At 59.6% G+C, this 12,233-nt stretch overlaps 3 protein-coding genes across 3 annotated transcripts in view; 2 read left to right on the top strand and 1 right to left on the bottom strand.

Annotated features, from left to right (window-relative positions):
• SIRT6 (sirtuin 6) overlaps nucleotides 1-6,219 on the top strand; it is a 7,135-nt gene extending 916 nt beyond the window's left edge. The window contains exons 3-8 of the mRNA XM_009880894.1: nucleotides 221-403; nucleotides 2,907-2,966; nucleotides 3,522-3,617; nucleotides 4,448-4,528; nucleotides 4,884-5,007; nucleotides 5,764-6,219. Of these exons, the coding sequence (XP_009879196.1) occupies nucleotides 221-403; nucleotides 2,907-2,966; nucleotides 3,522-3,617; nucleotides 4,448-4,528; nucleotides 4,884-5,007; nucleotides 5,764-6,099 (880 nt within the window). The 3' untranslated portion in view covers nucleotides 6,100-6,219. The remainder of the gene's footprint in view (nucleotides 1-220; nucleotides 404-2,906; nucleotides 2,967-3,521; nucleotides 3,618-4,447; nucleotides 4,529-4,883; nucleotides 5,008-5,763) is intronic.
• An 837-nt stretch (nucleotides 6,220-7,056) lies between these two features.
• Nucleotides 7,057-10,212, bottom strand: CREB3L3 (cAMP responsive element binding protein 3-like 3). The gene is made up of 9 exons (XM_009880895.1): nucleotides 10,090-10,212; nucleotides 9,674-9,926; nucleotides 9,071-9,186; nucleotides 8,527-8,658; nucleotides 8,335-8,441; nucleotides 8,144-8,212; nucleotides 7,938-8,022; nucleotides 7,479-7,575; nucleotides 7,057-7,406 (listed from the first exon to the last, which is right to left on the bottom strand). Exons 1-9 carry the CDS (start codon nucleotides 10,210-10,212, stop codon nucleotides 7,057-7,059), a joined length of 1,332 nt encoding a protein of 443 aa, XP_009879197.1.
• A 165-nt stretch (nucleotides 10,213-10,377) lies between these two features.
• Nucleotides 10,378-12,233, top strand: part of MAP2K2 (mitogen-activated protein kinase kinase 2) — a 13,220-nt gene continuing 11,364 nt past the window's right edge. Inside the window, exon 1 of the mRNA XM_009880896.1 lies at nucleotides 10,378-10,385. Coding sequence (XP_009879198.1) covers nucleotides 10,378-10,385 — 8 coding nt within the window. The remainder of the gene's footprint in view (nucleotides 10,386-12,233) is intronic.

Genomic DNA, 12,233 nt, shown 5'->3' on the forward strand with positions numbered 1-12,233 from the left:
AATACCCTTTCCCTCTTGGACATCCATTTCATGTTAAGCCATACCCACAGAAGCCCTACGTGCGCTCTGCCTGCATCAACGACAAAAATCGCTGGTGATCCACAACCTTCGTTTAGCAGGGCCTTGTTCTTCCTCCATTGATAGGGCTTGTGGTGTGTTTATAACTTTTTTTAGAGGCTGAGCGCTCAATTCTCACTCTTTTTTGTCCCTCTTGCCACAGGGGGCCCAATGGTGTCTGGACTATGGAAGAGAAGGGGCTCTCCCCAAAATTTGACACCACCTTTGAGAACGCCAGGCCCTCCAAGACTCACATGGCGCTGCTGGGACTGCAGAGAGTCGGCATCCTGAAATTCCTGGTCAGCCAGAACGTGGACGGCCTTCACGTGCGTTCAGGATTCCCACGGTACTGCCTCTCCTGCCCTGTCTCCGGGTCCCTCGTGCCTGTCCCAGCCGCTGCCACGTGGCTGTTCTTGCTGCCCGATTAGCATGGCCTCATGTGCAAGTGTTTGATGCTGGGGCTTGATTTCCAAGCCTGGTTTGGAAACTGTCTGCCCACTGGTATTGGGAGTGGAAACTGGGATATGCTGGTGTGGGAAGGGGTACATAAACCAGCTTGAATTTAGAGCAGAGAGGTTACGGTAATAATTCAGATGGTGATGAAATGAAGTCAGCCTCAGCTGATGCTCTCTAGAAGTGCACCCAGAAGTCATTCCTTCACAAGTAGAATGAACAGGTCGTGGTGTTGAGCCATCACATGTTACCACCCATCAGCTGAGTGGCTGTAGCTGACGGTGCTGCTGTGTGAGCAGCCCGGCTGTGCTGCTGCCTGGGGGCTCGTGGCCCAGGGAGTCAGACGTTTGCTTCAAGTAGGGCATGTGCTCCTGGGAACTGTGCTCAGAGCCGCGCTCAGGGCACACGGTCCTTTCCACTGCCTCTGTACCTGTTCAGAGGGGTGAAGGGACAGGAGGGGGGACGAGAGCATCTGAAACCACTCCTGCTGCTTGCAGAGGCACATGCCACCCTGTTCCGCTAGCGTGGCTAGAACTGTCTCAGAGCACTGGATCTTGTGCTATTTTAGTTTGCTTAAATTGAATTTCTTAAGAGAAAATAAAGGCGGTGCTGCCCCAGTGATGAAAGCATGCCTGGGCCCATGGTACCTTAAAAAATATTTTGCCTCTCAATAAATTTGTGAAACTGCAAGGGTGACGAGAGGGAGAGAGAGTCCCGCAGTCGGAACTGGTCGCACTTACCGGCTGTGGTCTCCGATTTCCTCGCCCGCTGCGATGAGGTCAGGGATCCTGCGTAGCCATGTTCCCTCTGCGGGGAGCTGCGACGAGTGGGAGCCGAGGGTAGGAGATCTCCGCTGCCTGTGTGGGTGGGGACTGAAGTGCATTTAGCAGTGCGGTGGCCATTTCAAAGATGTCCTCAAAAGACCCTGCCTTTCCATTAGCACTTGCGACACCAGGCCCTTTTCCCTTCAAGAAACTTCAGCCTGTTATAAAACCCATTTCCAGCACTTAAGACCAGTGAGCGATTGTCTTGTGAGGCAAACTGCTTGGAGCTGCCTGGAAAGGACAGAGGAGAGCAGCTGAATTCAAGTAAGAAACTAAAATGAAGGAAATTGGGATGAGAACGAGGAACATGAATGGGACCTGGGAGAAAACGCGTCTTACAAATGTCTTCAGCCATCATGGGCTGAGCAGAGAGCTGCCTCCAGGGGATATTTCCTATTATGAAAAGCCCTGAGTCCTGGTTCCTGCTCCCAGCACCACATTTGCCTTTTTAAATTAAACAACCATGGGAAAAAGAATAGGAAATAATGACCAGAACTCAGCTGTGCTCCCTGCAGCGTAGCGCCACTGGCTCCCGCTCTGCTTTAGCGCAGCTTTTCCACCCAAGCAAAGCATGCGCTTAAGTAAGCGCCGCTGAACTGGGGCCAAAATGGGGGAAATCAAGTCAGTCCTGTCTCCGTCTGCCCTGGAGGAGGTTCCCAGTCGGGAACCGTAGGCTTTCCGTGGGGCTCGTAGGAACATAGGGAGAGCGTGGCCTTGTTTTCCTCTAGGTTCTGCGCTTTGAGGTTGGCGCTGAGCTCGAGGGGAGTTTTAGTCAAAACAAGTGGCAAAGGACTGGAACCATGCAAGGACAGAGAGAAACACTGCGTGCGGAGAAAAGCAAAGATGCCGGTTACTACCGAGCGCAGAGATTTGAGGCTGGGTCAGAACACGGGTTAGAATTGGTGCTGTGGATAGATGCATTTAAAATTAAAAAGCCAGGGCGTTCTGTCCCTCCCAATAGTCCCCATTGTGGCGGCTATAGCGCAGTGCTTTCCTGATGGAGAGGAAACCGTGGCGCAGAAGGCCTCTCGCCAGGACCTGAACATGTCCTCTGGGTCTGCTCCAGGAAAGGGACAGCTCTGCCCAAACTCCTTTTAAACAGTATTTCTTGTGTTAAATGCACAAAGCGGTGCTCACTGTGCCACAGTTTCGCCGGCGCCTGCTTGACCTGCATGTGTTGGCCGTGCTCGGCGCAGAGAAGCCCCCACGCTCGGTGGCCGGACCGATGGTCTTCTCTGCTGGACCAGCGGCCTCCCTGCAGCAAGGGCAGGTCGTTTTGTGGCACCCAGTGCCCCCAGAGCCTGCCTGGCACCAGTGCCTTGCTCTGACGCAGACATAATTTGTCTATAACTAATACAGTTCTGCTCAGTGCTGCCCCTGTGCTGGCGTCAGGCCATGGCAGAGGGTCCCTGCCACCCCACGTCACCTGGCAGGTCCGATCTGGCAGAGCTGGAAAGTGGGGAAGCCTTTGAGATGCAGGGCCCCTGGTGAGGAGGGGGTTTGGGCAACGGTCCCGGTTGCCCCAGGGCTCTCCACCCTTCCCCAGCTCATCTCTGCCGTTTTCTCCCACAGGGACAAGTTGGCTGAGCTCCACGGGAACATGTTTGTGGAAGAGTGCGTGAAATGCGGCAAGTACGTGAGCTCTGAGCCTGGGGAAGGTATCCGCGGGGTGGGGGTTTGTCGCTGTCCCCAGGGAACGATGGAGGCCCTGCACGTGCCGTGGGGCTCTCTGCCTGGCGGGTCTCTAGCGCAGTGTGCGTGGGGTCACGGGCAGACCTGTCCTTCTGAATCCTAAACCCTGTCAAATGGTGGGAAACGAACATTGTGGGAATCCTCCGTCGCCTGGGAGGCCCTCAGCAAATCCTGCTCCTCGTGGCAAGGCGGACGTGCCAGCAGGGCTGCCGGCAGCAGGGTCTGCGCCTGCCAGCTGGAGGGAGGAGAGGAGGTTGCTCCGAGCTGGGTTTTCCATCCTGGATTGTGGCAGACCTGCGGGGCTGTTCTCAGCAGCGCCTGGTTAGAGACGCAGGCAGAGATCGATGAAGGACTGAGGCGCTCCAGTGGCTCTGAGCCATCACCTGCTTCCTCCAGTGTCTGTGGTGTGAGGTGTGCCGTAGCAGGGGGGGGACATTCACAGCGGGTGCCACCTCCCTGCCTGTCAGGCCCTGAACGGCACCGTCTCTCTTGCAGGCAGTACGTGCGGGACACGGTCGTGGGCAGCATGGGGCTGAAGCCAACGGGCAGGCTGTGCAGCGTCACCAAAGCCCGGGGGCTGCGGGCCTGCAGGTACGTCTGCTGGGACGCTGGGTGGGGGCTCCCGAGGGGACGTGGGGTGGCAGGGACACCTTCACCCGAGCGAGTGGCTCTGGTGCGCAGACTTGGCTTTGCAGGGCTGGGACAACAGTCCCTCCAGTTCAGGTGAAGACACAGAGGGTGTAAGGGAGATCTCCAAAAGCCCAGATGAGAAGCCAACACCCGCGTCTCCAAGGAGTCCCAGCCATGCTGCCTCAGGGGGCTCTTCCCACACCGATAATCTGAGTGTGTCAGTGCTGGAGAATGCTCTGCTGTGGGATGACAGCTCTAGAGAGCCACTTCCCCCACAGCGGGGTACAGCCACTGCGCTGCCCCAGTCCTCTTTGACTTCAGTAGGGAAGCGTAGTGTTTCCAGCTCTGCAGCTGGAGGTACCCCGAGGTGATCTGGCATCTGGACACGTTCCATGTGCCCCTCGTGCTCCTCACCCAGGCTCATCAGGCGCAGCGCAGCTGCTTTTCTCATCCAGGCTGGGGGCTCCAGGCAGTGGGACAGAGTTCTGCTGACTCAGCTCTGAGACTGGGGAGTGAAAGACGCATCCCAGCTCTGAACTGGGACAGCAAAACAGCTGGGGCTTTGGTGGCGTTGCAGCACCAGCCACAAAATCCCTTATGCAGGTGAATTCTGTGCCTTCCCTCCCCTGCCGGTAAGTCCCCTCGGCTTGTCTGGGCTCTCTCTGTCCCTTCGCAGTGCTGGGCCAGGGAGGGTGGGACAGGATCTGGGTCGCTGTCCCCTCTCCCAGGGCAGCTCTGCTGCCTGTTCCTGCCTGGCAGGGGAAACCATGAATCCTGTGTGTGTTTTCTAGAGGGAAGTTAAGAGACACCATTCTGGACTGGGAGGATTCCCTGCCTGACCGCGACCTCACGCTGGCAGACGAAGCCTGCAGGTACCATGTTTGGGCTTTTTGTGCCGTGGCGGCTGTTGTCACCTGAGACTCGCGGTGCCTCAGGAGGCCGCTCGGGCTCCCTGTCCTCTGCCGGCACCGCGGCGGCCCTTGGGCTGACCCTGCCTGGTTTTGTTTGTTGTGTTTTGTGCCTCGCAGCCCTGAGGCTGTGCCCACAGCACGGCAACACCCAGCCCTGTCCCCGCAAAGTGGCCGAGAGAAACCACTGTGAATTCCAGCCACAGCTTTGCTTCCCAGCCGGGCAGCTTGGAGAGTCGACAGGAGCAGGGCAGGAGAAGCAGCCTGCAAACAGCCATGCCTTTTTCTCTGCCCTGAATGTTTTGTCTTTTCCCTGCAGGAAAGCCGATCTCTCCGTCACTCTGGGGACCTCTCTGCAGATCAAACCCAGCGGCAACCTCCCGCTGATCACGAAGAAGAGAGGGGGGAAGCTGGTCATAGTCAACCTACAAGCAACCAAACACGTGAGTGACAGCGTCCTCGCCGCTCTGCGCTCAGAGCAATTTGCTCTGTGCTGCTGCTCTCCCCTCGCGTCTTTTGTTTCAGCCCCGTCACAGTTTCTTCCCCGCACATCGTCCCCTCCCAGGCGGCCGGAGAGGAGAGTGGCCTCGCTTAGCGAGCAAACGGGCTGGGCTTCCCTGGCTGGGGGGGTTTAAACCTGCAACTCCCAATAAGCACCCGGAAATGGAAGGTGAATCTTAAAGAGCAGAATAAAAACTCAGCCCAAAGGCTGATGGATCCTCTGGTGAATTATACTCCGATGAAATAACTGCACCTGCGTAACCCACAGCACGGGGCAGAAGAGCTCTGTTCATATTCAGCCCTGGTTTTGGTGCGCTAATTGTGCAAAGTTTTTTGAATAACCAGAGCTGGGGGGTTTCAGGGATGTCATTAGAGCCCCCTTGTCCCTGTCCCACTCTGTCCTGGGCTCACTAGCCTGGCTCTGCATCCATGTCCCCGTCTCTGGGCCATTTCAAGGTGGGGACTGCTTTGCCACACCCTGAGAGAGCCCTGTCAGCCGCGGCGTAGCCGGGGAGCAGTGCCAGACGGGGTCAGCTCCTGTTGCGCCAGGCATGATGTCTCCAGGACGGGAGCCCTGGAGCCCGCGTGCAGCTGAGCCATCACCCAGGCCCTGTCCCCACGCGCTCCTGGGGAGGGGACGTTTGTCCCCGCACGCTATGTTTGTCCCCTGACACCGTGTTTGCCCTCGCCCTCCCCAGGACAGACAGGCCGACCTGCGCATCCACGCCTACGTTGATGATGTCATGACGAAGCTGATGAAGCACTTGGGGTTGGAGGTCCCAGAGTGGACGGGGCCAGTGGTGGTGGAAAGCGCTGAGCTAACCAAGCCCGAACAGCTCTTTGAATTCGACCCCGGGGCTCGTGGGCTGCTGAAGGAGGAGCCCCTCTCCCAGCACAACGGCACGGGCGGGCTGTGCCCCGAACTTGGGACCACGCAGGTGGAACGCCGTGACAGTCTGAAGCAGGAGTGTCCCAGCCCGGACACGGGGCCAACAACGGTGAAGAAGATGAAGGTGGAGCCTCTCCTCACCTGACCCAGACTGTTCCCTGTCTGTCTAGACACTCGTCTGTGCCGCTTTTCCTACCGACGTTTTTTTATACCCTTAAACATTGTCCCTTTTTTTATGTAAGTATTAAATACACTTGACTCACGTGTGTCACGGCAGCTGCACCCACTGACCCAAGATGGTGTTTGCCTGCTTGAAACAGACCGAGCATCTGATTCCTTCTCTGCGAGGAGGCGGTTGTGGGGTCCAGCAGACCTCGGGGGGGGCAGAGGGACGGGTGTGCTCGGCCCTGGGATGGTTACACAAGGGGCAGCTGGTGGCATCTCAAACGAAGGTGGGGCTGGGCAGTGGTTGGGATGAGCTGCTGTGATCTGCCGGCAGAGCTGGTGCCGTGCCTGCCGCTGACCCGGTGGATGTTGCTGGGTGGTGGAAGGGGACTGGCGCTGGTGCTCCGGTCCCGCCGCCCTCCCCTCTGCCTCCCGCTGTGCTGCTGCTGCATGTCCCAGCTCTGTTGGACCCTGTTGCCTCATGGCAACTGGGCTCGAGGTATCCCTGGCCCAAGGGTCTTTGAAACCCTGTAGATCACCCTATATTAAACTAAAGCAGGCAGGGTTTTTTTTCCAAAATACCTTTTATTTAAAGATTAAAATAAAGCTTAAAAAAAAAAAAGAACAAAACCAACCAGTTGCAACATCAATAGCCAACCAGCCCAGGGCCCCTCGTCCCCATCCTGAGTGACCCTGTGTCCCTCCCGCAACTCCTGCTGCACCCCAGGGGCAGAGCAGAGGCAGCCCCTTCCCTCCCAGTAAGGCCAGCGGGAACCGGTCTCATCGGCCCAGTTCACAGATACAAGCAAAGCCAAGTGGGTCCAGCATCCGCCCACGCCTGGAGGCAGATCCCAGAGGGGCCACCCCGAGGGCTCGTCCCGTAGGGGATGAGGTGCTGAGCCACCCCATCGCATCCCCCGTGGTCCCTGGGTGCTGCTTAAAGCTCCTCAGCCGGCTCCAACACCGTGGGCCTGCTGTGGCCAGCCTTGGTCCAAGCCAGCGATGCCAGGCCGTGGTGCGGTGCAGTGCCGTCCCCAGACACGGTGTCAGCTTGATCCTCGTCCCCGTGGCTCAACCGCTCTGAGGCAAGCGGCTGCGTGCCATTACGGGGGGAGGCTTTGTCTGGGCGTGGGGTGAATGCGTGGCTGCCGAAGGCTTCGTGCAGGGTCTCTGGGTCGTCGCCCAGGTGCTCCGGCCACAGCGGCTCCAGGGGCTTCTCATCCCCAGCTTGGGGCTGTGTGTAAGCCACGCGGGAGGCGGCTGCGTTGTGCAGGGACCTGGAAAAAACTGAGTGCGAAGGAGGGTCAGGGCCAGCTCCAGTGCCCAGAGCTCCCGGCGCAGCTGTGGCGCAGCCCTCACCTCGCACGGGTCCGAAGTCGCCATTCGCCTCGGCCTTGCTGGGGGCAAAGGGGCTGATGGAGGGGAAGACGATGAGCGTGAAAGAGAGCAGCAGGACCTGGGGGGCAGAGAGGGGATGTTACCACGTGCAGTGGTGGAGGGGGGACCAGGTTCTGGGACACGGGTCCCAGGGAGGGGACTGGTAGCGGGACTGCATCCCTCCCCGTGCACGTGCCCCTGCCAGTGCTCCTCCATCCCTTCCTCTATCCATCCCTTCCTCTATCCATCCCTCCCTCCCTCCATCCATCCTCGCATGCCTCCATCCTTTCCTCCATCCATCCAACCTTGAGGCATCTATCCCTCTGCTTTAGCACACATCCATCCTTCTGTCCACCCTTCCATCCCCCCCTGCCAGCACATCTCCGTGGGTCTGAGCCTCCCTCCCTGGAAGCAAGGAGGGGGTTGGGGGGCTCCACGCACCGCGATGCAGGTTCCCGTCTGTGCTGCCTTGTTGCTTGACTGTACCACGAGGGCCTGGAGCTTCTTCAGCTGCTCCAGGAGGGACCTGCAGACAGGGAGAGTCCATGAGCACCTCCTGCCCCCCAGCAGGTCTGGCCAGGGCCGTGGGGGGGTCCCAGCCCCCTCCTACCCTCCCCTTCCCCCCATCCTGCCCTGGGAACACCTACGAGTTCTGTTTCTCCAGCTGCAGGACTTTCCTCTGCAGCTCCTGGTTCTGGGCCGTGCATGCTGACATCCTGGGGGACAGGGAGGGGGGGGTGAAGTCAGGAGTGGGGGACACAACTTGGGGGGGCATGGCAAGGAGCAGCGTGCCCACCACCAGTTAGCCATGCCCGGAGCAGGAGTTTGAGGGCCGTACCGGCTCTCCAGCCCGTCAATATACTCCTTCTTCTTCTTGCGGCTCTCCTGAGCCGACTGCTTGTTCCTGATCTTCCGCCGGATCTTCTTCAGCACCCGCTCCTCATACTGGGGGAGATGGAGGGGGTCAGGGCCACTGGGGCTGGGACCCACCCCCACACCCCATGCTCTGCCCAGGCGTGGTGGGACCCACCTTGGTGAGGGGCAGCTGCGTGGGCAGGGACACCCCCTCCTTCGCCAGCAGCTTCTTCTCGTCCTCCGTCAGCACCAGCTCCTGGAACTGCCCCTGGCTCTGCCTCAGCAGAGAGCCGGGCACCTGCGGCTGCTGTGGGGACACGGGTGGGTGACGGCCCTGGGTGGCAGGGTCACCCCACGCCTGACCCCAGGGACCGCAGTCCGAGGATGAGGATGGGATCGTGGTCCAGGAAGGAACAGGGATGGGACCGTGGTGTGGGAAAGGGGACAAGTGTGGGGACTGGATGGGGAGGGATGGGGATGGGAATGGGGAGAGGATCATGGTCTGGAAAGGGGAAGGGACCATGATCCAGGGAAGGGGACAAGGACAGGGAGGGATGGGCAAAGGGACAAGGATGGGGATGGCACTGACCTTCAGGGTAAGGATGGGATCATGGTCCAGAAAGGACAGGGATGAGGATGAGGGTGGGGATGGGGTCATGGTCCAGGAAGGGACAAGGCTGGGGACAAGGAGGGATGGGGACACAGAGGAGGGGACTTACAGCATCAGAGCTGCCTGAGAGCAGCAGGTCCTTGACGGTGAGGGTGCAGGATGCGGGCGGGGAGACCACGGGCAGGTCCTGGCTCTCCTCCAGGAAAAAGCCGGGGTGCCACATGTCTGGGTGAGGGGAGAGCAGAGGCTGTCAGCAGTCCTGTGTCCCCCTCTGTCCCCAAAGCAGGATCCTCACCCCTGCCATGGCCCCAGAGCTACAGTGACATGCTGCCACCTACCAGTCCAGTGGCCCTGGACTCTGTCCCCCCAAACCGTCCCTCTGCTCCTGCCTCACCCCCCCCAACACTCCACTCTGCTCAGCCCACCTCAGCACCCCCAGTCCCCCAAACTTCCCTCCTCTTCCAGGTTCCCCCACCAGCACCAGTCTGCCCAGTTCACCCCAGTTCCCAAGCTCTCCCCGCTCCTCCCGTCCTCCAGACCTCCCAGTTCTCCGCAGTCTGCCCAGTTCCCTCCAGTCCCCCTAATTTCCTCACTATCCCTGAGAGACCCCAGCTCCCCCATCCCCCCTCAGCTCCCCAACATCCCCAGTCCTCCCCAGTCCCTCCAGTGTCCCCAGCCTGGTCCTTTGCCCAGTCTCTCCCTTGTGGCTCACCCAGGTCGATGGAGACGTCGGGGTGTGGGACCCCAGCACCCCCTGGGAGGGGCAGAGCTCGGCAGGCGTTGGCATAGGGGTACAGCACTTCGCTGGGACCCCCATCACAGCACCTGGGGGGGCTGTCGAGCTGGTCGGAGGGGGGGTCCTCGGAGACCCCGCTGTCACTGGCAGCCGGTGACCAGCTGGGTGAATCCGACACCGAGTCCCCAGAGCCCAGGATGGAGCTAAGGAAGTCCTCGTCCTGGGCACGCTGCGGAGACATGGTTACCCGTCACCTTGGGATGCCCATCACCTTGGGGTGCCCAGAGGAGCTGCCCGCGCTGCAGGGTGGTCCCACCTCCTGTGGGGACAGGGCTCTCCTGCCAGACCCAGGGATGAGGTGGGGATGGGCCCCCCCAACCCAGGGGACTCACCCTGTCCTCGTGCCAGGTGCCCGGCGGCGTCCCCAGCTCCACACCACGGAGGATCCCGTCCTGGCGGTCAAAGAGGAGGTCCAGCAGGTCGAGGCTGTCGAGGCTGCCTGCGCCAGAGGCCATGGCTGCAAGGTGGCAGAGTCAGGTCCATGAGCCAGTCCCCGTGATTGTCTGTGTGTCCCCTCCAACTCGCATGGCCCCAAGGACACCCCGAATCGTGGGGCGGGCATGGGGCCGGTGAGAGGGAGCAAGAAGCATGTTTGGGCATGGGTACATGTGTGCAGGACCATGGGGAGGTATATTACACGTGTGTGCACGTGTGTGACTGTGTGTGACAATGGACGCGTGTGTGGCTGGGTGTGCATGTTGCCATGCTGGCACACATGCGTGCAGAGTTGTGTGTCTGTGCAACCACATGACCATGCAATGTGCACGTGTGTGCCCACACAGACATGGCTGTGTGGACACATGTGAGCACATATGGGCACATCTGGCAAAGCTTTACATGTGGGAGGGAGAGCACAGGTATGGAGGGCCTCAGAGGCACGGCAGTGCCCCCCCGTCTCCTTCCAGCAACTGAAACTCCCAAATCCTCTGTTTTTTTCCCCCAAGAGAGCTGCAGAGCCAGGGGCTCACCGCTGGCACCCCGCTGCCCCAGCCCCACCGTGCCCCTCAAGTGCACGAGTGGGATGAACTCCCAGATCCGAGGGCTGGGTCAGCACCCCCGTCCAGCACTGTCCATGCGTGTGACCACTCCGGAACATTAGGTTAATCATTTTGGGTGGCAAGTGGAGGGGGAGGAGACTGCTGCCACTGGCCGGCCCCAAGGAGGGGACTCAGCCCCACTCTGCCACTGCCACCTCAAGCACTGCTCAAGACCCCAGACTCAGAGAAAACCAACAGACCAACTGACCAGTTGCCCAACTGGCTGATCAACCAACTAACCAACCAGCTGACCAACCAAATCACCAGCTGACTAGCCCAATCAGTGAACCAATCAAGAATTAGACCAAATGGTCAACCCTGTTGGCCAACTGACCAACTGACCGACTGACCAAATAACCGACCCACTGACTGACCAGTCAAATGTCTGATTGATTGATTGATTGATCAACCAACCCACCACCCAACTACCCAACCCACCACTCACCACCCAACCCAATCCACCCAACCCATCACCCAACTGCCTTTCCCAACCTATCAAGCACTGATTCAAGTGTCCTTCAAGGCAGGTGTAGGGGCAGGTGTCATTACCATGATGTTTGGCTGGCCAACCCAGGCAAGGGGCTTTACCGCACCCTGTCCTTCAACCTCAGTCCTTCCAGAGAGTCCCAATGGTTCTCTGGGACCATAAGGTAGAGGGATCTCGTTGAATACGAGCAGCCAGGACATACCTGTGTGAGATCCCACTCCCACAGATCCGTCCCGTCTTCTCAAGCCCCTTGGTGCGCAGGGGAGCGGGGTGGACACCAAGGCCAGCCACCTCCTCCTCCGTAGTGCCCTGACCCGAGTGGCAAAGTTTAAACTCCAACTGCACAGAAATAGCGTCCCGGATTGCAAAATCTCCCGTCCCTGATAGGGGATGGCGGTGAGCAATGGCAGGGCCGCCCTGGGGACGGACCCGCTGCGCTCCGTAACTCATTAGCCAAATGTTTTTGTCCTCCTCCACCAAGCGGGGCAGGAGGGGCCTGGGGCTGGTGAGCGAAGTCCGTGCACCGCTGCTGCCCATGAACTTTCACCCATTTTTAGGGATGATTTCCCTTTTTTTCAGGTGAGCGTATCAGCGTTAATCACATTTTATAGGCGTCGAGAACATCCAGGGAAGACGTTGGCTTGGACTCTACCACTTATGGCTTCCTCCACAACAAACCTTGGTCCCCTCTGCTCCCTGTGGCCAGGGCTGGCCCGGCTGCCCGTGTTCTGCTGCCTGCTCCCTCCCTGCCTCAGCTTCCCCCCATGGCTGCCTGGGGGCCAAACATCCCACAGTTTGCTGGACGCTGTGTTCACCCCTCCCCGTTGCCCCACCGTGAGGGTGTCAGTCACCCCTGTCACCCTCCAGAGGAGCCCCTCCACACCGGATCCCCCCCAGATCCGTCACGCAGGGAGGGGACGGGTGAGTAAGGCGGCGGGTGACACAGGCGTGG

The sequence above is a fragment of the Charadrius vociferus genome, unplaced genomic scaffold, assembly GCF_000708025.1.
Source record: "Charadrius vociferus isolate BGI_N301 unplaced genomic scaffold, ASM70802v2 scaffold2003, whole genome shotgun sequence".
Taxonomy (NCBI): domain Eukaryota; kingdom Metazoa; phylum Chordata; class Aves; order Charadriiformes; family Charadriidae; genus Charadrius; species Charadrius vociferus.

Excerpts from the sequence above, each read along its gene's own strand:
- CREB3L3 (XM_009880895.1), bottom strand. The coding sequence starts at position 10,212 with ATGGCCTCTGGCGCAGGCAGCCTCGACAGCCTCGACCTGCTGGACCTC. Across the intron at positions 9,187-9,673 it reads CGACGTCTCCATCGACCTGG|ACATGTGGCACCCCGGCTTT; the intron begins GTGAGCCACAAG and ends CCCCTCACCCAG. Across the intron at positions 8,442-8,526 it reads CGCAGCTGCCCCTCACCAAG|TATGAGGAGCGGGTGCTGAA; the intron begins GTGGGTCCCACC and ends CATCTCCCCCAG.